Genomic DNA, 26,319 nt, shown 5'->3' with positions numbered 1-26,319 from the left:
GGTTGTATCTTCATAACGTGAAGTTTCCTACAATCATAAGTTCAACATTATTCAGATGGATGCAAAAGGAATTATGAAAACTGTGCTGAATTTTAGGATCAAACACCTCAGGGCTATGTGGGTGAGAACACTGAGTTTGAGTGCCAACTATGACAGCAAATGATCTGTGTGCATTGAAACAGATCTGAATTTCAGTGTGGTACTAGGGCTGCAATACAATCTTATTTCTATTTGTGGCATCCCTATTGATGAGAGACCAGAAAGAGATTCTTGATACAAAGAAAATAGACCATATACCCTTTGACAGTTCTTAATTTGAAAAGAGTAATTGTCAAAGTACAACTTTGTCTGTTAGAGGCCACAGTGTGTCAACATCCATTTTTATCAACAGATCTAAAAGAATCAACACGGGCAACTGACACTGATCCTCTCGTGCACAAAGAACAGGTCAGTGATTGGTCTGTAGTGTCACTAACTCAGTTTTCCCTCTGGCTGTGATATCAAACGCTGTGTAACACATTAATTTTTGACAGACTGCAGTTGCCATGAGGATTTAAAAATGTATGTGAAAATCAGCACAGTATGGACACATTCTGGCCTGGGTCCTTTTCTCTGGCTGGGCTACTCACCCCTCACAGTCTAGGGGGGCACACAGGACCCTCACTGGTGGGTGGAAGAGGTTACAGGATGTTCTTACAGGTGTGAACTGGTGATATGAACTTTGTGGCGGGACTGTGCAACTGCAGCACAACAAGAAATTATTACCACTGTACACATGTGTGGTTCACAATAAAACAGTAAAAGAATCACAGAATGCTAGAGATTGGAAGGGACCCCGAAAGATCATCTAGTCCAATCCCCCTGCCGGAGCAGGAACACCCAGATGAGGTTACACAGGAACGTGTCCAAGCTGGTTTTGGATGTCTCCAGAGTAGGAGACTCCACAACTCCCCTGGGCAGCCTGTTCCAGTGCTCTGATACCCTCACTGAGAAGAAGTTTCTTCTCAAGTTTAAGTGGAACCTCTTGTGTTCCAGTTTGAACCCATTACCCCTTGTCCTACCACCGTTTGTCACCAAGAAGAGCCTGGCTCCATCCTTGTGACACTCACCCTTTGTATATTTGTAAACATTAATAAGGTCACCCCTCAGTCTCCTCTTCTCTAAGCTCAAGAGACCCAGCTCCCTCAGTCTTTCCTCATAAGGGAGATGCTCCACTCCCTTAATCATCTTTGTTGCCCTGCGCTGGACTCTCTCCAGCAGTTCCCTGTCCTTCTGGAACTGAGGGGCCCAGAACTGGACACAATATTCCAGATGTGGTCTCACCAGGGCAGAGTAGAGGAGAAAGAGAACCTCTCTCAACCTACTAACCACCCCCTTTCTAATACACCCCAGGATGCCATTGGCCTTCCTGGCCACAAGGGCACAGTCCTGGCTCATGGTCATAAAGAAATGCACATATATCTCAGACTTTGAATAGTTGTGGGTTTTTTTCATTATTTGATCAATATGTACAAAAGCAATAGAGACTTGAAAATAATTTTATATGTATTGACACAGAGTTACATTATTTCTCTTGATCTGTCATGTTCCTCGTTTGTAGCTCAATAATTTTCATGCTACTCATTAAAAAAAGTATGTTTAAGAGCTCCAATGAAATTGTGTGAAGGAATAGTAACATTTTTGCATGACTTGCTCAGTTACATTTTCTTACTGACTTTGGAACATTCTACATACTAGTTTCTTTGAAATAGAAAGGGTCAATAGAGGATCTGTCTAATGCCCAGTTTAAACATTCTAGAAAATTATCTTTTGCATAAGATTTACACATTCATGTTAATCACATGTGAGAACAGAGGCAACCTGATACAGTTACATTGTTTTCTTTGGGGGTGTTGGGTTAACATTTTTGTAAGCTCATTTCTGTGTCCATTTTTTCCTATATGCAAGACCAATTAAAATGCTTATCACAGTTCCACCAAATCTCCCCTATGCCCAACTGTTTTTACAAATGGTAAATTACACTATTTTTACTTTGAGATAACAAATATATATCATATCTAGCATTGTAATGAATTTAAAATTTTCTCCACTGGAATAAGATATTTCATGTCTGTCCTGTCTCCTTTACTCTCATTTTCCATGCTATTGAACATTTTATATCTAGTAATGCTAATTCCCGTTTATGTTTAAATTTATTGTAAGAAACTATAAAAAAAAAATGCTTTCACATGTCTGGCACTTTCAAATATGATTTTGCTATCGTCTTTCCTAGAAATTTTTTAGTAAGATCACCTATTAAGAAAATGCATTTTAATGTAGGATCCATTATATGCACGAAAGTTTAACACTGGAGGCTAACCTCACACAGCCATTTTCACTGCACTTTTAAAGGCAAAAATAATATGCATTTGGCTTTGATTATTTTCCATGCTAAGGTGGCTTGATTTAAAACCACAATGAGCCAGGTGCAATAATTTTCAAATTGTTTTAAATTCAGAGAACACCAGAAATCTGTGTGCTTTGTGATTTTAATAGATATGACATCATTTGCCTTTGATGTTTACGGTTACTACAGAAATCAAATTATTTATGGAGTAGTTCTTAGCAGTAGACCATTCCTGAGCCCTTCTGAGACATGGAAACTCCTAAAAAGGATAAGTGACAGACGCGGTTATTTAAATAGATTCAAGCAGCATGTAAATGTCAAAGGTATTTATGAGGTTTCCCAGTTCAGCTCAGTGTTTGTATCTGACTGTCTATGTCCATCTCAGCAGCAGTTTCTGTGGCTTACTCAGTTGAGTTTTTCTGAAGAAACAGATCAAATGTGTTTATTTCAATCACTTGGCTATTGATGTGGACTGTTTTGTGACCACTGTCTGGACCTTTGAAATTCATATGTATAATCCAAGAAATTAATATTCAGAAATATTATTGATTTTTTTTTCTGAATGATTATGTTGTGTGAATGGATTCTGTAGGTATTTACAACAGGTCCTGTTTGCTCCTAACACAGACGGTTTTTTGGCACTGCAATTTTTTTGTGTCACTGATCTGGTATGGTTTGAGGACCTTCATGAACAACCTCAACTTTTACATTTCTTTTAAAATTTTCTGTCCCTTTTCTGAAGATAGTAAGTTAGCTGCTTTTCCCATACAGCTGCAAATATTCATGGTCCCTTAAAACTACCAATTATTAGCTCTGGGGGTTCATGAACCAAGTAGTCAACAGAGATTTTAGCTTCTAGGGCAGAGTTACTAAGTAAATGGCCAGTCTAGCATGAAGGGGTTAACCTGCATTGCCAGATGCGCTGGAGCTTTGACTGTGAGTGTGGGATTCTTGGTTGGTCGGCATGAATTCTAGTATACAAACTGGGCAAAGGACAGCAGCCTTTTAATCTCATCCACTCTCACATTTACTCCGTGGAGATCTTAGGCTACCTGACCATTTTTTATTACTGAGAATATAACTAAGCACTGCTGAGAAGGGTTTGACTGTGTCTTCTTCATACCCTCCTGCCCATTGTTTATGCACTTGATGAGATTCCCTGGAGCCCTTTTCATTCCGAACAGTCCCAGCTCTCTCAGCCTCTTCTTTGGTCGGATTCCCTTATCGCTCAATGATCTTTATGGCTCTTTGCTGGACTCACTCCTGTATATTCATGTCTTTCATCATTCGCAGTTTAAAGCTCTCCTCACCAGGCTGTCCAGCCTGTTGGCAAACTTTACATCTTTGTTTCAAGTTGTTTCCATTTTAGTAATACATCTAGAAAAAACATTTCAATTCAGAATCACGATCCTCGCAAAGTTTTGCTAAAGAGAATAAAGGTACCATTTAAAACAAGGTTTGCTTAAATACTGTTTATAAAGATTTCAATGTAAATTTACTCCTTAAGCAGATTGTCACATCATTAAATTACAAAAACAGGTGGCACACAGGCTGGCATGGTGCAAAGGCCAATGTTTTCAATTCCGTTCTGTCCTCGACCCCTGCACTCAGAGTGCCACCAAGAGGAACAGTTGTGATGGTGGCAGTGTACACAATTGTTCCTTACAAAGTACATGGAGGTTCTTGGCTCAGCTCATGCCATTTGTCGCTTTTTCATCTGAACCTGGCTCCACAGGGCAGTGACTACACTTGGATCCACTGTGTACACAGCAGTCATTCATCCCTCCGCAAAATGCCCCTAGGAGTTTAATGGATACCCCTGTTTGTGAATGGCACTCCATACATAAATAACCACAGGAAGAGAGAAAAAAGTCTTTCAATCTATATGTAGTCTGGCTGGAAATGGATGCTCCATTTTCTATTACCAGTTCTTTGAGCCAGCTTTCTCCTAAGAGCTAGACTTGCTCTTGTGACCACAAATATAATGCTAGTTCTTTTAATATTTGAAGCTTCAATGTTGCCGTGTTAAAATCATTTAAAAAGTAATTTGAGTCTCGTTTCTTCCATTTTATTGTAAAGTCATAAATGAAACTAGAATAACTCCTATAATGAAAACTTTTTTCTGCCATTTCCTTTGAAAATCTGACCTTTTTTGTGTATTTCCTATTGCTATTCCTAATGGAAAGTCTTGCCAATTTTTACAAGCTATTAATGAAGAAAACATTTCAATCACAGTATCACTGCCTGAACTTATCGCCTCTTGGCAAAATTCGATTGTAGAAGACTTTTTTACCCTTCAGCTAAACACAGTTCCAAAAAAATCTGTACCAACATGTAAAAAACTTTCTATAGTAGTCAAAATATGCTGCCAGCTTCAAACATTGGAATGGGAAGTTATATATGAAATTTATCACACTTGGTGTTGAATTCAGCACAGGTTTTGTAAATGTATGCTTTGCAATAGAGGTTATTTGCATGTTTGTGTGTTATCAATGTTTTATTAATTCTTTTAAATTTGATTGTCTGAGCTTTCTCAAAACCCAGCAATCTTTCGATGCCATTGACTTGATCTGTGCACATTGCTGTCAGAGTCAATTGAAGTCCTGACCCAAATCCTGTTCCTTTCTGTTTGCATGAGAAGTACAAATCTGCAAGGGGTATATCCAGGTTTCAAAGATCTATGATCACTTGCTGGCACCATTTCTCAGCTGAACCCATAGCCCAAGTCAATCCAAACGATGATTAACTGAGGCAAAGTTTACACTGTTTATGAGTTTACATAGTTGTGCTGGCATAGCTACATCTGTTAGGACTGAGAAAAAAATCACCCTTGAATTGCCATAACGATGCTAGTCTGCCAACAAGCTTCCATCCCTCCTCCAATGCGCTCCCAATCTAGATGTAACTGACCACAGAGGCGCCTTTTTGCCTAAAAAGCTTGTCTCATTGAACCAAAGAAGTGTTTTAGCTGTATTTGTGAAAGAATTTCATTAATGTAAACTGTGTCTCAGGTAGGCAGTGTTTGGAAGTATAGCTAAACTGGAAGAGGCATAGAGCCAAAATTTTACTATGTAACCTTCAAATTGTACAGACTTGTCTAGGTCCTCTTCTGCAATTGTTGAAATCTGACTGGGAAATACTGGTGTGACTTCACTGTAGTTGCACTCCCACAAATCCACCATGATAACAGTTCAAAAGAAGTTTTCTCAGGCATTGCCTAGACTTTGTACAGATCCCAGAGTTGAGGAGCTGGATGAAAGAAAAGTTATAATTACTAAGTCTCTGTTAGGCATCAGCATCAGATATGAGCTGCCCAGCACTGCAGAGATCACTGGAGGCACACAATTAAAGAAATGCTGTGTCATGGCTAATACAAAACTACATGTTTCTTATTTATTTTTGTTTACGACCTTAGATTAATTTAAGAGACTGTAATGGCTCTTGCATATATTTAGAACCGATCTTATTTAAAGTTATTAACAGAAGTAAATTTTTGTTACAGTGAAGCCAGGATTGGTCTCTTGTCTGTAAAAGTGCTGAGGACAATATGCAGTAAGTATAATAAGACTACTCACGTAGATTTTCAGAGGTGACCGTATCTCATCAGGTTTTGTTTCATTTGTATGAGTAACTGTAGACTCATTTGAAAACCTTTGCCATAGAATTTCCATGGAAAACTACACTATTGACAACATTTTATAGGAATAGCTTTGATCCTGAAAGAACCTCCCTGAGAATATAAAGCAGGATACAGGTTTTTGAAGAGAAGAAACTTAGGAGAAATAATAATAATAATAATTTACAAATTGGCAGAGAATAAATAAATAATTATTTTATTTGATATTCAAGAAAGCAATAGATTTAAAAGTTATAAATTAAGCTATAGTCCTTCTTCTTACTATCAGTCATGTGAGACGCAGACCAAAGAAAATCCATGTGGATTTTGATCTTCTAAGTATGATGAATTAAGACTAGTGAGTATTTTGTAAAATATTTGTGAAAATGCATGTATATAACTGACATCATCAATGCCAGGGGCTGAAGCAAGGTTCTAAATCTACCAGAGGGACGTGTTTACTGCTGCTTCTCTTCAGTCTCTGTGGGAATTAGCAAACTTGAAAATCTCAGTTTAAAAATGGAAATGTTGAGTTATTGAAAGACTACTGTTTAAAATTTCAGGACAATTAATATGCATCAACCTTTCTTGTTACCTGTGTTAAATATGTTCTTTACTCCAAATAGAAGCTTAATATTAAACATAGTAGAATTTTTAGTGTCTGATGTTATCCAGGGAAGGAAAGGCTTCAGAGCAGACTTGGAACATCCCTCAGGATCTGATGTTTCAGAAAGTGAACAAACACATACTCTCTATGCAAAAAGGTTCCAACAGAAAGTAGGAAAGAAAAAATGACATACAAATCAAAGAGACTGTGCCACTGTTTGCATTACGTATGAAAAATATTGTACAGGGCAGCAACAGCAAGAATTTAATATTTTTCTGAGTATATGAAAGGAATAGAAGTCTGAAGTAAATTTCTGGGAAAGGCCATGCTGAAAAAATTGGTTTAATTCTGTACTTCAGCTACTATTGGAGTATTTTTTACACTACATTGGTATCTCCATATTTACATTATATTTTTGCTTATTTCTTTAAGTAATGAAAACAGACCTTTCAACCATCAGGCTTCTGCCTTTGTTCTTTCAAAACTGAGAGATGAAAAAAGTAGGTGAATTAGTTCTCTAGGTAACAATCATTCCTGTCCTGCTCTGGTTACATGTCTAGAAAATAATTAACAGGTTTTCTCTAATGCTTCCTAAAGATGTTGAAACTATAGAACAAATATTGACTGAGAGACAGCAAAACTTGCCTGGACAGGAGAAAACAATAATGGTTTATATAACTGAAAACAGTTTGCCAAAAACAGAATAGAAATTCTGGAAGTTCTGATCTAAAACTGATGCCAAAAGGGCCAGGTGTGCTGCATACATGCACTCAGGTATTTGCAGGTCTCACACATGTCTTGCCATCTTTCCAGTGCCACACAAAAGTGCTTTTGCCTTCCTGAAGATTCACAGGGTTCTGGTTTCTGTCTCTGGGAGCTGATCATGGATGGTTTAGCAACTGAGCCAGCCTTTGGGCAGCAAGAGGGAACCAGTCATGAGGATCTGAAGAGGTTCTGGCATGATCAAGCTTGCAGAAACATAAGCAGAAACTTGCGAGTATGATGTTTGCCACTGTTTATCAGGGGAAGAGGGGAAAGGAATTCGGGAAGAAGGTGGAGGAAACAGGGCTGCACCTTGTAACTGGGTTGAGCACATTGGGTAAGAGGAACTTTGTACCGCAGTGTGTAAAATCACAGAGGAGGTGCAGGCTGCTTACTCTCCCTCATGCAAAGATGAAGTGCCTCTCTTTTCCTTTGTTCTCCCCACACATGTGCACACCCCTTCCCCCAGATATGAGCTCTGCCTTTGGGTTAGGAAAAGCAAACAGAGGCATTTTCTCGTAGCGCCTGCTTGGCTATGGGTCAGGGTCAAAGACCACCTGAGCCCACAGGTGTTACGCAAAAGGCTGTTGTGAAGCAGCCCCAGCCTGCAGCATGCACCAACCCGCCTTCCTACGCCCCCTCCAATGCTGGCTTTGTACCTCGGGGGGTTGCGAAAGCCTCAGGACTACATAAAGCCCTCCCTGTCTGGTTGCCCTACCACTGCACTCAAACTGACACTTGGGCTCCAAGAGGCTACAGGGACCAGCACTGTCTGTAAGGGACCCTGCTGTGGTGAGCTGGGGACAACAGGGTGCACTGCCTGCGCATGCATCAGGGAAAGCTGCACGATGCCCTGGGGACCTGTCAGGACAGCCTTCCTCCCTTCCCTGCTTGTGTGTCAGAGCCTGTTTCTGATACCATTCTCTCTCTGTTTGCTGTTGCTGCAGGGACAGGATGGCCCACACGGAGAGAGCTCTGTCCTACCTGCTGCTGCTGGCACTGGCCTTGCTGGGCAGCAGCACAGCGGAGCGGGACTGCCGAGTAAGCAGCTTCAAAGTCAAGGAGAACTTTGACAAGAGCAGGGTAAATTTTCTTTCTTTCTTGGATCTGTGATGTCTTACCTAACTCCTTTTCCCAGGCTACAAATGCTGGCATTCAGTAGCAGCGTGTTCACATTTTCACTCAGTCAGAGACTGCAACACTGAGAAACAGCAGAAGTGTGTGATATTGCCCACACCTCCACAGATGCTGGATGTTGATGCATCTGACAAAGGAATACTGCAGAAACTGAGGTTTAGCAGACTGGCCTCAGACTGTATGGTCTAAAGAGAAAGGGAGTGCAGTGACTTGTTTGTTTCTATGAAAAATTGATACTCTGGTGTTTTCAGACATCATGGCTAGAAAAAAATCATTTATATGTAGCTCTATCAATATCTGCTAGCTGTTATCATCTTTCCATCAAGTTTTGTATTCTAAATACTAGAGAACTGCAGATACAAAAAAATAAACCAAAAAATGTCAATTCTCTCAGAAACTCTGGCTGCGCTAGGGTATATTGGTGGGTTTCTGCTGTTGGAAGAGCTAGATTTGTTTCTTAGGTACAACTTTGAGACGTGATGTCAAAGATCTGCATGTCCTCCCCTCTGCCACCTCCCCTAGTTTGTAATGTTTCCCATACTTCTAGGTCTAACTACAGCCTTTCTCATGTCCTTGTAGTACAGTGGCATCTGGTATGCCATGGCAAAAAAAGATCCCGAGGGGCTGTTTCTTCAGGACAACGTGGTAGCTGAGTTCACTGTAGATGAGAATGGACAAATGACTGCCACTGCAAAAGGCAGGGTCAGACTCTTCAAGTAAGTTGTTTGCAATCTTCCTCTTATTCCATTTCACTAAGCTTCTGCTTCACTTACCAGCACTCTAATCCTACCTGCTGTCCCTGTGCTAGTCACACAGGCACACTGAATCTGTGCTGCTAAGTTTAAATGCGATGTTTTCTTTCTCTCTGGCTGCAGTAACTGGGATGTCTGTGCTGACATGATTGGCTCTTTCACTGACACAGAGGATCCTGCCAAGTTCAAGATGAAGTACTGGGGTGTTGCCTCTTTTCTGCAGAAAGGAAGTGAGTATTCAGCTATAGAAGATGTAGAACTGCTTGGGAGCCTAGTTATGTCATATGTCCATGATGGGGAAGGAAAAAGTAGTGTTGAATTTTTTAAGCACACTTGAAACATGTAATAACTATCATACTGGAAAACCTTAATGTGAACAAGGTAATAACTTTTTTATATGGAACAGCTGGTTGGCTTTCTTAAACAAGTGAAGACCAGGCCTTCATATTTCTTTTGTTTGTTACCCAACAATATAATCAAAGGTCACTGTTTGGAAAGAAATTAAAGGCAGATGAAGTATTTTAGGTCATGTTTTAGTTCAGAACTCAATCACCAGATGCTTCTGTTCACTCTGAAAAGCCTAACGTCAGACTTGGTTGAAGGAAGAGGATTTTGCAATTGTTATTTTGCTTAGGCTTGTGTCTGTAAATGTAGGGATTTGTCTGTTTTAAGAAACAAATATGATCCAGTATACATATATATTCATATTTTCCTGTCATCTGTCACACCCTATGCAAAAATATTTTATTGATCCAAGTAGAGATTCAGACACTTGTAGCTCAAGACATTTCCATGGATTGTTTCCAAGAGAAGTAGGTGGAATTTGGAAGTGATTGGAGCTCTGTTCTCTCCAAAAACACAGTTCCAAAGAATGCTTTGGATGTCAATTGCTCTTGAATTGTTGCCAAATCTCCTCATGACATACTGCTGAATGATGTTTTCATGGATACTTCAGATTGCTAGCTGACCCCAGACTCTATTTTTCTAAAAACTGTGGTCCCCACCCGCATGAGAGATAAGGAGGAGAACTTAAAGTGTTGCCTTCACCAGCACATAGTGCAAGGGAGGATCTTGTGCTCCAGCAGAGGACGGTGCAGAGGTGACACTTTTCACTGCAAACACCTAGGTTCACTTCTGTGAGCACAAAGTATCAGTGCAACCAGGTATTTATCAGATGACCTAGCTAAATAGTGAAGAATTATCTGAAATTGTAACCGTGTTTTGAGAAGAGGGTTTATGATAGAGCTTGTAGCAAATACACTTCTAACAGATGGGCACTGCATGATAATCTTTTTCCTTAAAAACACAGTTTAAGCAACATCCCCGGTAGGCAAACAGTTGCCATTTTGAGTAATCTGGAGCATGACTAGCATGACCAACAGCACATTTAGCTTCTCTGATGTTTGTTGTTTGTTTGGGCTATTTTTTTTTACTATTTTCTGTCTGACTGTTCCGCTTTTTTGGTTAAAATAAGAAAACTTTATTTCTGTTTCGTGGTAGCTACTGTAATACACAGTTCTTTTTTGTGTCTGTTGCCACATATTATAATGATGTTCAAATATGGATTTATAAGGCATTTATTAGCATTTCTTCATACTGCTCTTGTTCTGTGCCCACGTTAGAGAAGAAGTGGTGCCAACCATTCCTTTTCTCTCCATCACTGTCCATGACAAATATGCTTATTTCGTTTTATTTTATTTTTTTAAACAAACCAAACCAACAAACAAAAAACCAAACACAACTTCCCCCCAAATATGGAATTAAATACTGGACACAGTGATAAAATAAGAGCTAATCTGCTGTCATTCACACCAATCTCTGTCATATTATTTTCTTTACAGAGCTATGGCAGCCATCTCTTTAGATGTATTATTTTTTCTTGTGTCTCTAACACCTTTGTTTCTTTGTTGTGGGTTTTTCCAGATGATGATCACTGGGTAGTAGATACAGATTATGATACATATGCTCTTCATTACTCCTGCCGCCAACTAAATGAAGATGGCACTTGTGCTGATAGCTATTCCTTTGTGTTCTCCCGGGACCCCAAGGGATTGCCTCCAGAGGCACAGAAAATTGTCAGACAAAGACAGGTAGACCTCTGCTTGGAAAGAAAATACAGAGTTATCGTTCATAATGGTAAGAACATCTTTTTCTGAAAAATTTTATTTTAGGGTTTAATGACTAAAGCACTGGGAGTCTTTTGCTCATTAAATAGCAAATGCATGAAGTCTTTTACTTAGTAGTTATCATATTATCTTTTGAAAACTGAAGCTTGTAGTTATTTCCAAAATTTACTTCCATTATCTGAAGGAGAGCTAAGGTGTATAGGTTATTATGTGGCATATCACATCAGCTGAAACAATAATTAGAGGAAGTTGTAAAACAATTAAATCAATGTAGTATGAGTAAACATAGTAAGGATAAACTTCATAGTTACTGTAAAAAGAAATTGTGTCACTTTAATCAGAACTCTTTGCCTTTCTTCATAAAAGCCCTTGAAAGAAAATCAGAAGTCTTGGTAAGGATCTTATAGCAGACCCTTTCTCATAGGTCCTCATGCCAACCACTTCACAAAGGATTGTGGAAGAGGGACATATCCCTCATACTGAAAGTATGACCCTATCTTCAGTCATATAGGCAGGCTGAGCTGCCAGCATAAGGAAAGATACAGATTAGCTAGCTTATGCTCAAGTGTACGAAAAAAGGCCAAATGGCAATTTATGCTACTTTAATCAGTGATCTAGAGGAAAACATGGTATACTTACCGATAAAGACTACTCCCAGAGTGGGGAATAGTAAAAAATGGAGAAGACAGATCAGGATATTTAGGACAAACAAAACAGTGGTGTAGTCCTTACCCCACTTCTCGCATTCTGGAAGACACAATACCTACAGAAGGCTTGACTGGTGAGTCAGCAGAATGTGAAATCCCAATGTAATGCTGTGGCCAAAAGAGTTAATGTGATTCTTGGGTGCATAAACCAAGGATGCCGAAGATTAATATGCAGACTCATGAGACTGTTGTGCTTGACATAGGTCTGCTTGCTATGTCATGTTTAATGACAATCATAACTGGAAAGAGTACCAAGCATGACTTAGAATTTTCAAAGAAGAAGAGAGAAAATGATTGAAAGTTTGTAAAATGTGTCATCTAGTGAGTGTTTCAAAGACCTTGATCTTTTCTCATCAGAAAGAGGTTAAAAGCCGACCTGAGCAAAGTCTGTGCTTGCCCACACCAGCAATGGGAACTTGCAAACCTAAGAATAACAAATTAAAGTGAATGGAACTTTAAACTGGACACATTCAGAGCAGAAATAAATAGCCATTTGTTTAACTCCAAAGGTCATTAACCTTTGGAACAGTTTACCAAGAGCTGTCATATGCTCTTCATCACTGAAATCTGTAAATCAAGATTAAAGGCTTTTCTAAATGACAAGTTAGAATAAACTGGGATTGACTGAAGGAACTTTTGTGTATTATAAGAAAAGTCAGAATAGATGAGCACAGTCAGCTCTTGTGGCTCTATTACCTGTGCAACTGATCTATAAACAGAGTGTAAAATATTGCCATGTTGTAAAGTAGATATGCTGATAACAGGGTGCCTGAAAGATCTGCAAAGGTGGGTGGTATTCAGAATACTGATTAGTGACCTGGAAAAAGTGCCTGACAACAACGAAAAGAAAAGTTTTGTCTTGAATGAGAATTCAGAGACAATATAAGAGACAGTTGAGATTTGAGGCAGTCAGGACTAAGAGACATCATAAATGCAAATGAAATTGTCTTCTGTGAATGATGTGCATGATTGCATAAAGGGTAGGAGAGAAAAGAAACAATGTCATTATATAAATTGATTATACTTGTTCTGAATGCTGCATTCACTGCTCTTCAAATGAGCAAGAATGTAAATTTCTGAAGATAAGAAAACAAAATAATGAGATGATTAGGGACATTTTTTTATTAAATCTAAGATAAAGTGCAGATACGCAGCTGTTGTGCTGTGACCTTGGGAGGTGTGTGTTACAGTGGTTCCCTGCATTTCTGTCAAACCCAGAGGAAGTACTGTCTCACTGTAAAATCAGGACGTTGGCTGAGTCCAAGTACTGGTCTGATTAAGCATGCTGGAGTCTGTGTTTCTATTATTTCTACACTATATAAGGCTTGCAAGGCAATAAGTGTATTGTCAATCTTTGCAAGAAAGTATAAACCAAAAAGAAAAATTGAATATATTCATTTATTCATAATTGTGATATAACTTTTTCAAAGATCTCAGAACTTTTATATAACAGAATGTTTGTTTTTCCACAGAATATAGAACCAACAGTGTATTTTGAAAATAAAAGCTCAGAATGTCTTTTGAAAGTTCAGCCTTAAACATTCTTTGACTTCCTGACCTTAATTTAAAAGTTGATCATGCTGCCACTAGTTTGTTATAGAAATATTGAATCTACTAAGTTGCACTGAATGCTGCATTCTTTGTCTGTTACTCTAATTTCTATCCAGATGTTAGGTGGTGAGTGCAGCGTCTGATAAGACCGTGTGAGTTCCATACTGCTTGTAAATGAAAAATAGTAGCTCAGGTCCTCAACGCTGTCTTCTTTTTATTGAGGATTATGCCAGAGATTATCTTTATGAGCCCAGCATCAAAATATAAATGAAACTTAAAGCCAGCAATTTGCGTTTTCCCCTTACAGTGATCAGAACCTGTAATTACCAGTGTTAGATGATTCGGAATTCTCACGTGTCATTAAGGCAAAGTTCCTGCAAAGCAAGTACATTTGGGAATGAGGGAGAGATTGTAAGCTAAACTGAAAAATATTACTGAAAGCTTTGTATCAGAATATCTTTAAAAATCCACTTAATTTCTTATGTGTGGATTGGAAGCCGAGCTACTTTCATTTTATTTCTGCTTTTAAGAGCTGCAGAATTAGTAGCAAAAAAAAGCCAGCTTCAGTTATCTATACTGACCCGCATTCTGTTGCTATTGTGGTAAAATTCTGACTGGCGTTAATAGCTGCTGCAAGAATAAGCTTGCATCTGTTTCTAATTGTGCATACTCTGCCTGTGTTTCGGTTTGTTTTTTTCCCCAAAGATTTTTCTTTAGCTTTTAAAATTAATACTGTATTCAAATCAAGTTCCCACAGAAAACTAATAGGTGTACAAAACTTATCTTGGTGGGGAAAAAAAAAAAAATCAGTTGCTTGTATACTGGCTCTTTAAGGCAAATGAAACCTAGGAAATGATGAGATTTTAGGTAGTGACTTACATTGCATTTCTGATGGTAGCTCCTTTCCAGATAGGGTTGGATCAGGCTATGATAAACTTAATGTCTCAGAGTAATAGCTCAAATTGTTTTAAGTTATCCAAATGGAGTGTGGATATCACAGTGGGACTTTTTGCAAATACAATACAATGTCATGTTACTAGAGTTGAAAGCTGAAGTTGCTGTTGGCATTTACCAGAAGGAAAAAGTGTGAATTAAAGAGTGGTATATTCCTTCAGCTAATTTACTATTGCCATTAGAAGCTTTAGATTCTTATTTGGTTGAAAGACATTCTTAAGTTAATAAAAAGCAAATAATTTGAAGCTTGTTAAAGTAAATAAATAACTCCTTTATCACTGATCTAGCCAGTACCTTGTTTGCCAAAGTATTAAAATGCTTAGGACAGATGTAACAGGTTGGATGAATTCCTATTTTGTTCTGAGTTGAAAATGTGGAATTATAAACTACAGAGCAATGTAATTGGCGTTATCATTACAAGTAATGGACTGCTGGATTCACAAGCATTTTAAAGAAATTAGATATGTATGCATTTTAATTTTGGTGAAAGTTTGTATATTATACTTTTGTCTAGTGTGGTTAAAAGACAATTTTTTTTTCTTGTGTGTTTCAGGATTTTGCTCTTAAGAAGATCCAAACTATGGAAAGAAACCTTGTAACAGCACCATGGATGTAATGTTAACACATTGATTGGGTGTTCTCTTGAAAACCTTTTAAATGGCTTCATTTAGATTTTGAGTATATTTATCTGAGCTGTGTGGCTCATCTTGTTAATAAACCAATGAAACATTTTAATAAATTTGGATTGCAGGGGATGCAAATTGTTTGTATGCACATCTGTACATATGTAGACATTGGTTTATTAGTAAACTGTTATCTTAATGCACTATTTTGAATTAGTAACAGATGGCAATAATTGATAATTTAACCTTTCTTTTGTGGTTTCAATTTCTGATTAAAAGAGTTTTAATTTTAAAAATGTATTTGCTTTCTAAAACTTTAAACTTCTTTTCAAATAAAATGTCGTCTTTTTTTTAGGAAATATTGGAAATCGTTCTAAATAGCATTTTAGAAAGAAGGAAGGAATTTCAGTAACACTACGTATCACTGATTAACTTTGGTATATGACTACTGAAGACATAAAAAATACGCATCTTTTTTAAAGGACTATTTTACACACAACAAGCAAACATTTATTTATTTCTTCTTTATTTATAATTAACAGGCATTATGTCCATATTTTTAATTAGATATGGAACCAAATTGGTCATTTGGTTGGTAATAATACACCATCTTGTTTCCTACGTGGAATATTCAGGCAGTCAGTTATCTAAGTGTATAATCAAGTGCCCTTTTAAAATGAGATTTAAAAAAGAGCAGATACTTTCTGAGGATGTACATTTTCATTAGAAAGTTTATCTCTCTTAGTAGAAAAGAGAGTAAAAAAAAGGATCAGATGCCTTCTTGATATAGACTCACTATAACTTCATCAAAGTTAATGACATTTATGTCAACTGAACATGTACCCTCATAGCAATTAATTTGTCTGGTAAGTCCTTATTTCAGCTATTTTACATTCACCAAGTTCACTGGCATATTCTGTTTATTTCAGTGTAACTGGGGAATTCAATCAATTGGATAAAATTGTCTAAACCTTACTGTGGCAAAGCAGTGAAGTCAAGAGAATTTTACCTGCAGGAATTAAAAATACAGATTCAGCTTTTTATTTTCCTTCTCTGGCATATAATACTATAACATAGTGACCTGTTAAACCTGGGAAAGCGTAGACAAAACAACCAAAGTGTGGCACAGCTCAAACTTTAAATAATTATCTGGTAATGAAAGACAAATTTGGTTGTTTTTGGTTAGTTCTTCTTGCAGTGGTTTCTGAACCAGCCCTGTGCCTTACAGGGTTCCCTGTACAACAGAGAAGAATTTCCTGACATTTACGTCTGAAATAGACAACATTATACAAAATCGGATTGACAGCAGAATTGGCAAAAGTGAACAACACTATCCAGAAGAAAACTGATGGCAAAATATTCAAATTTTGCTTTTCATTCTGGACTAAAATTAAAAGAATAATTATGGTAATTGGGCTCCACATGATAAAGAAAGAGACCATCAGCACAAAGAGGACTCGAAATAGTTTGTAGTCTTGCTGGGAAACACGAATCTGATGATTTTCTGAGTAGGCTAAACCAGCATTTAAACTCCTTCTTGATGCTTTCGTAATCTGCAGTAAAAGAGAAGAAAGTAACTTTCATTGTAACCTAGAGTTAATAATACATTTTTACAAGGGCAAAAGTAAATCTTGGCACACGATTTTTCTGTTTTGAAAAGTGACTACAAAAAATGTATTGCAGAATTCCACTTCTACTTTTTGTCAATGGTTCCATTTCAAACATTCTCACTTTAGCAGGTTTTTTTTTTCCTCTCAGCTCGCCTCAATATTAGTCAAGCTGGTTGCTCTCCTCATGGCTCTCTACCAGCCATAAATACTTTTCAGCACAAACCACAGCCTTAATTACTCATGAAATCCCATTAACTTCACATTATGACCTCATTTGTTCTATCTAAATAAACCCATTGATTTTTTTCGCAAATGCAGACTGGAACATACTTAACAATGCTGTTGATGCACAAGCAGGAACGCAATCCAAATCTCTTATTGCCATGCTGTTATTATAAGGTAGGTATTAAAAGGAGCATGAATTTATTACATTATATATTTACTAAATCATTATATGTTTTAAATTTGAATGGGATTTTACACTGTCTTGTGTAAACTTCTAGTTTTTCAGTCAGTAATCAGAATTGTGCTTTATGTGGACTAACCTGAAATCTTATGGATCCTTTTGTCACTATGAAAATCTGCATCTTGTAGAAGTACTGCTTGATGTAATAAAGCAGACTATGGATAGTTTGGGAATCTAGTATTCGTCAGTACGAGTCATCTGTTATTAGGTAGAATATTGAATGCCAATGGCTTGAAAAAAACTCTAAATCTCATGTTCTACATCCCTGTCTCCACTGAACTTAGTATAGCACGGTAAGCCTGTTACATTCACACATCCGATGCAAATAAAATAAAATGGAAATATTTAGGAAACAAACATTTAGGCTAAATAATTGAGATGTCACTTTACACCCTGAATGGGTAAAGAAGGAGTATAAGCCTGGATCAATTTGGTGTCTGAGTAGGAAAGTCAAAAGGCATAACACTCTTCCTACTACTTTTATGTGTGACATTTCCCTTTAGCAGTAACTAAAGGAAGGATAATGCTAATACTAGTGATACTTAAATAGCTTCCTGGTTCAGGTAAGGATGAAACTGGTTATATATATATATTGAGTAATCTGATGTTCTTTCTGAAGTTTTCTGAATTTGTCACACAGACGGCCTAGAATAAATGCACATTAAGAACCTAAACGTTTACGGAAGATTTCAACAGAATGTAGGTGAATAAATCAAAACCTGTGATCCAAAACGGCCTTCTCAGCAGCTGCTGAGCCTGAGAAGGGGGCAGTTTCACTAGCTGCTTCCCTGATTTAAAAGAGGCAGAGAATTCTGATGTTTTGAACAAGTAAAACTATTCTAGCTGACTATCTTCTGCTGTATGCATTTGGAATCCAGAAACTAGGTTAACTCCTCCAAACAATCCAATCCAAGAGTTTTTCTCAGAGAACACCTTACCTGCCTTAGTAGGAATGAAGGTTTCGTAAAATACAAAGGACCAGTATCCACATCTAATATAAAAGTGGGAAAAAGTGGGAAAACCAAGTTCTGTGCCCTCCTCAGCCTCCATTGTTCGAAATGGCTACAGAATGTCCTCATCAGATATCTTTGTAACCCTCCCACCTAAGTGCCCTCCATCTTTCCTGCTGGAGCTGCATAGCCTACAACTAAGAATGCAGGAATCACCAGGACTGCAGCAAATAAGGCACAACTGCATCCTAAGGAAATGCTCAGCTGAAATGGGATGGCAGCGATATGTTTGGGGTCACTTTTTGGTCTGCCTAGTACAAGGAATTTAGATACCTACAGTGGGCATCTGGACCACACTCTGAGAACCAGAGACTTAGAAGTCACTTATATACAAGTATGTAACTTACAGAACATGAACGTTTTTACTAGTTCTAGCCTCTTATCTAAGATTTGCTTGAGAGGGGGAACAGCGCAGAAACAAATAACTTAATTACAAATCATGGCTTCCAATCATTTTTGCCAGGGTTCTGGTAAGTGCAATAAATAAAAGTTAAAATAATATTCAGATTCAGATTAAATTGTAAAGTATACATTTGTAGAGCATATTTGTTAACAAATTTGAGGTCTTATAGCTGTAGTGAATCATCATCATGATAGATGCTGTGTTATTTGAATACATTAATGCTTTGAACTGCTTCTGGTAACGCTGAGCATTGTTCTCTGTGTGTACAGGCACCATGGAGTGTTCTCACAAAGTGAGAGTGAATCTGCTCTTGGCAATGACTCAGGGATTAAGATATTCTCCAGCTCAGTCCTGGCTGCTTCCTGGAGGGATGCGTGAGAGAGAAGATTCAATTATAACAGGTGGGATCCTGCTATGGGCCTTGTTCCTTTTTCAGTTCAGGAGAAATAGTAACACAGCACCTGTGTTACCAAGTTGGAAAAGAAACATGAGCATGGCAGCATGGGGCTGTCTTGTAACCCAGTATTCCAAACATTTTTTTGGGGCTTCTAGCTCCCTACATGTCATTGTGTTTTCTACATACACCTGTTGTAATCTGGATTCTGCAAGGACAAGAGGAATAGTGTTCCCATCCTGGTTTCTGACCAAGAACTGTGGCATTCTTTGGTCTGCAGTTTTTTGGAGTTCTTTCAAAGAACTCAGACTCCCACTGAGTTACTGCATGTTCTTTGCCTACAGCAAACACAAGGTTGCAAAAGGCAAGTGCTTTACTTCACTAGAAGCGGTTTACCTAATGCATTTATCTGAAGGTTATAATGAGCTCATAGACCATAGAGAAACTAAGAGCTGATGATTCTGACTACGAGTTTAAGCCTGATCAACAGGCAAGTACACACAGAGCCAAAATTCTAGGTTCTAGGTTCATGGAAACACCTGCTTGCAGCTCTGGTGCAGGTACCCACAACCCCTCGGTGCTCAGCATGTCATCAGTTAATTCCCTGCTCAATAATCCGTGTATTTTGAGGTTACTTTTCAAACCCTGTATTTTTCCTTATATTTAGTGTGAAAAGTCTAATTACCTAATACAGGAATCAAGAATATCTTGGAGGCACTTGCTAAAAACTAGGCATTTCAGCACCTAGTTTGAAGATTTCTCACTCTTTCTCACTCTGTTTTTGGAAGAGGAAGTGGTATGAAATTAGATGTTTTAAAAGCAATTCAGGTAACTAATATCGTGCTTGCTAGAATATAGATAAAAACTCTGTGGTGCCTGGTGTCTTGGCCTACATTTCAGCAGTTAAACAACATCCATTCAGAAAGACAGTGGAAGCTGAGTGCTTAATTTAGTTTTTGTTTGTGAAGTTTGAAATTGTGGAGGAATAAGTGTATTCTAACAAGATCTGTGTACTAAAAATACATGTAGAAAAACAGCAGATCTAAAAGAAGATGGATTTTTTATAGTCCTGCCTCTCTTTGCTTTCTTACAAATCCCTTGTGATTCTGGAGTTTAGACTCAAGGAAAGCAAAATCTAGTTTTTAGTTATTTCAAATGCTGAACTCTTTTAGCATTTAGGAGATTGAAAGTCTTCAAATATGAACAGCACATAAATAGCGAAATGCATTAAATACTGTATATAAATGAAGACAAACTTTTTGTTAGGCTTCTGTTAATGGGCTGTTCAAGTATGTTCTTACTTGAAACATACAGGCTGTTATGTATAGGTTGAAGTGCCTCATTTTATATCACATACCATGTACTGAGCAAACAGTGCATTTGTATTCAGTGACAACCTGATGATGCCTAGTGAGTTACTGTCTACTTCCCTTAGCTCTATAACAAACTTTAAAGAAAAAACATACCTGTAAGATTTTGGAATAACTGATGACAATTACTAATCCTGGTATTAGAAAGAAAACAATAACAAAGGTCACATCCCAAACTATTTCTCCTGCAGTGCTGGGCCAAACCAAGGTGCAAATGCGAATATTCTGTTTACAATGAAAAAAAAAAAAAGAAGAAAATTAACATTGTGCAGTCATTCTTACTACAAGGTTGTAGAGAAAATGGCTGCAGTCTAAATTGAGTTTGTGAAAACACTCTACTCGGAGAGCAGTCAATGATTGTATTACTTCATGGTTTTAAAAGCCCATATAATTGCAAATAGATGTTTTGTCCACAATCTAAATATTGCCATAAATTTCATATCAAATGCTAACAGCAACTTTGAAACTTACAGACCTGAGGCTTAACCACGTGTTTGAGTCTCACGTTGGGTGAACTTTTGTACACATTTCAAAAGACGAGGCAGAAAAATCCATGTGTGGTCATTTCGTACAGATGCTACCGCCTGTGCGGGGCAGCTACTCCGCTCTCCCGGGATGCCGACCCCTCGGTAAGGGGGAAGAGCGCTGAAAAGGGGATTTCCGAGCTGCACTGGGGAACGCAAAAAAAATCCCAGCCGATCTAACGAGAGGGCCCGCCGGGGGAGCGGGACGGCGGCGCTGCCGACAGCGGCCACGGGTGTCAGGGCTGCCCTGCCGGGGGAGCTCCGGCCGCTGCTCCAGGCACACCCTCGGCACCTGCCCGCTCCCCAGAAGCCGTCTCCCTCCGGCGACAGAGGCGGACGAGCCTCCGTCGCCGCCCGGCCCCGCGCCCGCCTCCCCACTCTGCCCCGGCGCCCCCGGCCGCACAGAGCCCCGCTCCTGCGGGCCCTCCCCGGCGGCGTTCGCCCTCACCTCGCCGGCGGCGTCGGGCAGCCGCACCACCGTAAAGAAGCAGCAGAGCGGGAGGGTGGCGAGGGCGGCGAAGCCCCAGATGAGGAGCAGGACGGCGGCCAGCCCCTTGCGGCGGCGGAAGGCGGCGTGGCGCAGCCGGGCGATGCTGACAACGCGCTCCAGGCTGACGGCCGAGAGGGAGAGAATGACGACGGTGCCGCTGAGGCTCACCACGTAGAAGAGCATGTGGCAGACGACGTCGCCCAGCACCCAGGACTCCGTCCAGCGCACGACGGCGATGAAGGGGATGGCGGTGATGAAGAGCAGGTCGGCACAGAAGAGGTTGAGGACGAGGCAGTTGGCAGCGCTCAGCCGCTGCCGCGGCCGCACCAGCAGGCAGATGCCCCAGATATTTCCCGCCAAGGCCAGCAGGAAGATGGAGGCCAGGGCAGATGACTCAATGGTGCGCAGGGCCGTCATATTGCCTCCCCTGAAGTCTGAGAAGAAGGGAAAGTAGGTCCTGTTCCCCCCGGGCACGCCCCTAGACCTCGGCATGAGGGTGAGCAGCAGGCATGAGCAGCCTGCCGCAGGCAGCGGTGCCAGCCTCAGAGGAAGGGCTGTGCTCCCAACCACCATGGTGGCACATGGGCTGCCCTCCTGGCACGGAGCAGGGGGCTGGCCGCCATCCCCCTCCCTCCTCTTCCTCCTGCCTGTGCTGCTGAGGGCTCAGCTGTGCCAGACAGGTGGTTTATGGCCCTCACACTACAGTGGAACAAGGAAGTGGGAGGGTAAACACGGTGCAGCTCACACAAAGGCGAGGCCGCTGTGCGTGGGGGGCAGTGAGGGGCTGGAGGCGAGCGGGGCCGCCTGACACCTTCCCTGGGAGGGCATGGGTCTGTATGCTGGCACCTCCATGCTGAGGGTCCCAGGCCTGGCCACTTCCTCCAGTGCCAGCCCTGGTCTGTTCTGGTCTACAGGCAGTCACCTGGGGTGCCAGTGACCCAGAGAAGCCACCCCAGCTGCTCCCCCGGCTGGGGATGTGTGCAGGGTGTGTGCATGGCTTAAAACAGAGGGACGACTGTCAGACCACTCCAGAGCTCTTCTTGGGAGCCTGGGATAACAAACTCTGCTCTAAGGTAAAAAAGGAATTTACCCATTGCCCTGTGCATTGATGATGGTGTTTGGAACAAGCAGTCCTGTGCATGTTTGTGTTAACCATGGTCTGGTGTGGAGGGGAAGTGCCCCATCTTGATTTTTGGGATCTGTTTACTTAGCTGATCCAAAGTCTTATCCACCTCAGTTATGATTTCTTGCTAAAGAAGCTTGGTAAATTAGGACCTAGAAAATACCATTTTTCTCTGGAGTTCAATTCCTGAAAGCAGTTGCTCAAATTGTAAATGAAAGTAGGCCTTTCTGCTTACGTTCTTCGTTCCAGATGGTTTAGAAATGAACTAGGAGTTAAGTGTGTAAATTGTCACAGATGAACAGATAATGTCTCATAAAATAAGATAAAATGTTTTCATAAAGTATGTTAACAGTTCTATAACTTTAGACGGCTCTGGATGAATTCATTTGACTCAGTGCCAGGGCAGGCGCTTAAGGGTGCAGTTACAGGCTGGGCTGTATGGAGCTGCACCTTTTGATTAGGTGAGAGTTATTCCAAACCAGTGTGCTGATGGTACGGGGTGACTGGGCAGTGCTTCTGTGGTACCCTGGATGTGACCCTACCATCAACCACTTACACAATGGCATTAATGGGGATTCCAGATTAGCGGGGATTCCAGAAACTCGGTCCTTCTAAGGGACAATCTCCTAATGAGGAATGACAAGAGTGTGATCTTTCCTGGACCACTTCCCACATCTTTGCCAGTGCAGAATTTACATTGATTTTAATTAACATGTCTTCTCTTGTGCTATAAGTGGTTCTATCAATGCTGTCCCATAAACAGGTGGATGAGATGCTCCTGCTAATTCCTGCTGATTTCTTTGACCGTGTGAAATGTGGGCAGATTTGCTGTTAAGTGGGTGGCTGCTATGAAATGTTAACTCAAATTAAGGTAATAAGAAATCTTGCAAAGATGTATTTTGGCAGCCAGCAATGCAAGTGACTGGCAAGTGTCTTGGAACACATATTTTATTCTACATCATTTGCTGGGAGAAAAAACTTTGATGATTCCCCACTGTAAGTTGGGGAATGACCTATTAGAGAGCAGCATAGGGGAAGGGGACCTGGGGGTCCTGGTGGACAGCAGGATGACCATGAGCCAGCACTGTGCCCTTGTGGCCAGGAAGGCCAATGGCATCCTGGGGTGTATTAGAAGGGGGGTGGTCAGTAGGTCAGAGAGGTCCTCCTTCCCCTCTACTCTGCCCTGGTGAGACCACACCTGGAATATTGTGTCCAGTTCTGGGCCCCTCAGTTCCAGAAGGACAGGGAACTGCTGGAGAGGGTCCAGCGCAGGGCAACCAAGATGATTAAGGGAGTGGAGCATCTCCCTTATGAAGAAAGGCTGAGGGAGCTGGGTCTCTTTAGCTTGGAGAAGAGGAGACTGAGGGGTGACCTCGTTAATGTTTACAGATATATAAAGGGTGAGTGTCACGAGAATGGAGCCAGGCTCTTCTCGGTGACAAACAATGGTAGGACAAGGGGTAATGGGTACAAACCGGAACACAAAAGGTTCCACTTAAACTTCTTCTCAGTGAGGGTGACAGACACTGGAACAGGCTGCCTAGGGAGGTTGTGGAGTCTCCTATTCTGGAGGCATTCAAGACCTGCCTTGACACATTCCTGTGTAACCTCATCTGGGTGTTCCTGCTTCGGCAGGGGGTTGGACTAGATGATCTTTCAAGGTCCCTTCCAATCCCTAACATGCTGTGATTCTATGAAGGAAAATAGGGAGAGAAACATCCAAAGAAGCACTACTGAAGAAATGAAGATGTGTTCAGTCAGGGAGGAAAGGAATGCCATAGTGGAGCAGAAGGCTTGAAAATGAGTTGATGTGTGGAAATATCTGGATAGATCTTCTTTAGAAAAGATCACCTTTAGCTGTGGTCCTTTGGTGTGAATGAGAACCTTACTTACTTGACACAAGCGTGTTATTTGCTCAGGAGAACCAAAGCAAAATGCTGGTTTTAGTATGATCTTAGTGAGTGAGCTTCACACTGACCTGTGTACAAAATCCTGTGTTGGGGGACAGCAGAGGTGGGAAGAGACATGCGTGTTTCCATGGAGTTTAATCAAATGAATGGGAGCTTCTTGCAGGAACACAACCAGCCTGATTACTCTTGGGTCTAATGGATCCATTATCTAAAAAAATTGTTTTCTTTTCCCTCCCATGAAGTACAAAAGCTGAATTTGTTGTTGGGTGGTTACAATCATAGCAATCATTACAATGTGAAATCTGAGGAAGGAGGAAACATAACCTCGCTGGAGCTATCCAGGCATTGTTGGAATAGGTGGATGCTGTGTGCAGTGTATGTTCCACGTGTGCCACTGACAAGGAAGTGATTAACAGATTCTTGGAAACCTGTTCTGGTTGCTTAACCTATATTATTTTTTCAACCTGTATGTTCTTTTATGCTCAGAAGTGGTGAAACATGGAGTCAACTCAGATTTCCTTGTTCTAGGTTAAATTAAAGTTGCAAGGACTTCTGTGGAACTGGTTAACTAGCCTAGCAGGGAAAAATCTTATTTCTTTTTTTTGTGTGGTTTCTTGTTGGTTTGTTTGGTTGGTTGGTTGGTTTTAGTCCTGAATGAAAGCCTGAGTTTTTGCCTTCTCTGTGGCAGATAAGGGCTGTATTACCTCATACCAGAAGTCAGAAGTCAAGCTCTGTTTTTCAGATTGTTTCCCTGACAACCATGAACTGTCAAGACAGATGGGGATAGTTCAGCTTGGTCATAAAAAATAGTCCCAGAGAGAGGGACCTCTTGGGCTAGGTGATTCTGGGAGATGGAGATTCTCGTTGCATTTGGACATTATCTAGTAAAAGTTTTTGCCTTATCTATGCATCCTCTTGCATGTAGATTGGTGTTTATGTCTTTGGGTCTGTTTCCATGCACCTGTGTCACAATGAGTGAATAGTACTGACTTCTGTAACAGATGTATTACATGTTTAATGTTTGCTAGGGGATTTAAATTTGTTGGATTAGAAAAGTTGTCTCTGTCTTCACAAAGAGGTTACAAGATTGTAGGTGACTCGAGCTGTGTCTATATAAGGGTTTTAGCATAAGTTACAACCAAGGTTAGCTTTTCATTTTAACATTTGCTTTTATATACCGTACTGCAGCTGTTCTGCTTCTAGACACTATTAATTCAGTGCTTAGGAGCTATGCCATTGTAAGGTTTGTTTCAAATACAGAACTGGTTTGACTGAATTTGCTTTTTAGGAAGTTTTCTAAGTACTCACCCATTGTAGCATTTTTCTATCGGTGAACTGAAGCATTTACACCCATGTCTAAGGGACAATTTGAAACTTTTAGTGCAAATACAAATGCAACTGTTTGTCTTCACATAGTAGCAAACTCTCCCACTCTAGCATCCACTGAAAATACCAGATGCTTCTATGGATCTGTGTGATTATATCAAGAACTGGTCCCTGTTTCTTCGGGAGAGTGAGCAAGTCACTGTTTCTTCTAGGGTGTCTCATTTTCCCATGGTCAATATCCATCAGCAGCTTCCTTAGCTATGTGCCAGTGGTGCTGTAGTTTCAAGCTGTAGCAACAGCCTTACTGACCAATACATCAGTCGGTAGCAGAGCTGCTGGTAATACTCTCAGTAGGTATGCTTTTAATAAGAGCCAAATCAGCTTTTTCTCATCAAGACCACCAGAAGTTTTGCCAGCAGCAACATTGAACAATGTCCTCAAGACTTGCAGTGAGGGAGCGATTTGTCTCTGA

The 26,319-nt window shown here is 40.2% G+C and overlaps 2 protein-coding genes across 3 annotated transcripts; one reads left to right on the top strand and one right to left on the bottom strand.

Annotated features, from left to right (window-relative positions):
• The first annotated feature begins 7,891 nt into the window (after positions 1 to 7,891).
• RBP4 (retinol binding protein 4) lies at positions 7,892 to 15,521 on the top strand. 2 transcript variants are annotated; one of them, XM_005506963.4, is made up of 6 exons: positions 7,892 to 8,145; positions 8,319 to 8,454; positions 9,088 to 9,224; positions 9,384 to 9,490; positions 11,184 to 11,396; positions 15,152 to 15,521. In XM_005506963.4, the coding sequence occupies exons 1-6, from the start codon at positions 7,907 to 7,909 to the stop codon at positions 15,163 to 15,165; spliced, it is 846 nt and encodes a 281-aa protein (XP_005507020.2). In that variant the 5' UTR covers positions 7,892 to 7,906; the 3' UTR covers positions 15,166 to 15,521. The 2 variants fall into 2 exon arrangements, with proteins under 2 accessions (XP_005507020.2, XP_005507019.1); XM_005506962.4 differs by having other exon boundaries at positions 8,019 to 8,163.
• Positions 13,478 to 22,185, bottom strand: FFAR4 (free fatty acid receptor 4). The gene is made up of 3 exons (XM_065067289.1): positions 21,447 to 22,185; positions 20,571 to 20,699; positions 13,478 to 16,774 (listed from the first exon to the last, which is right to left on the bottom strand). Exons 1-3 carry the CDS (start codon positions 22,059 to 22,061, stop codon positions 16,367 to 16,369), a joined length of 1,152 nt encoding a protein of 383 aa, XP_064923361.1. The 5' UTR covers positions 22,062 to 22,185; the 3' UTR covers positions 13,478 to 16,366.
• Positions 22,186 to 26,319: the final 4,134 nt, after the last annotated feature.

Source organism: Columba livia, chromosome 6 (assembly GCF_036013475.1).
Source record: "Columba livia isolate bColLiv1 breed racing homer chromosome 6, bColLiv1.pat.W.v2, whole genome shotgun sequence".
In the NCBI taxonomy this organism is placed as follows: domain Eukaryota; kingdom Metazoa; phylum Chordata; class Aves; order Columbiformes; family Columbidae; genus Columba; species Columba livia.
The sequence above is the reverse complement of the archived record's forward strand: the minus strand, read 5'-3'. Positions and strand labels throughout refer to the sequence as shown.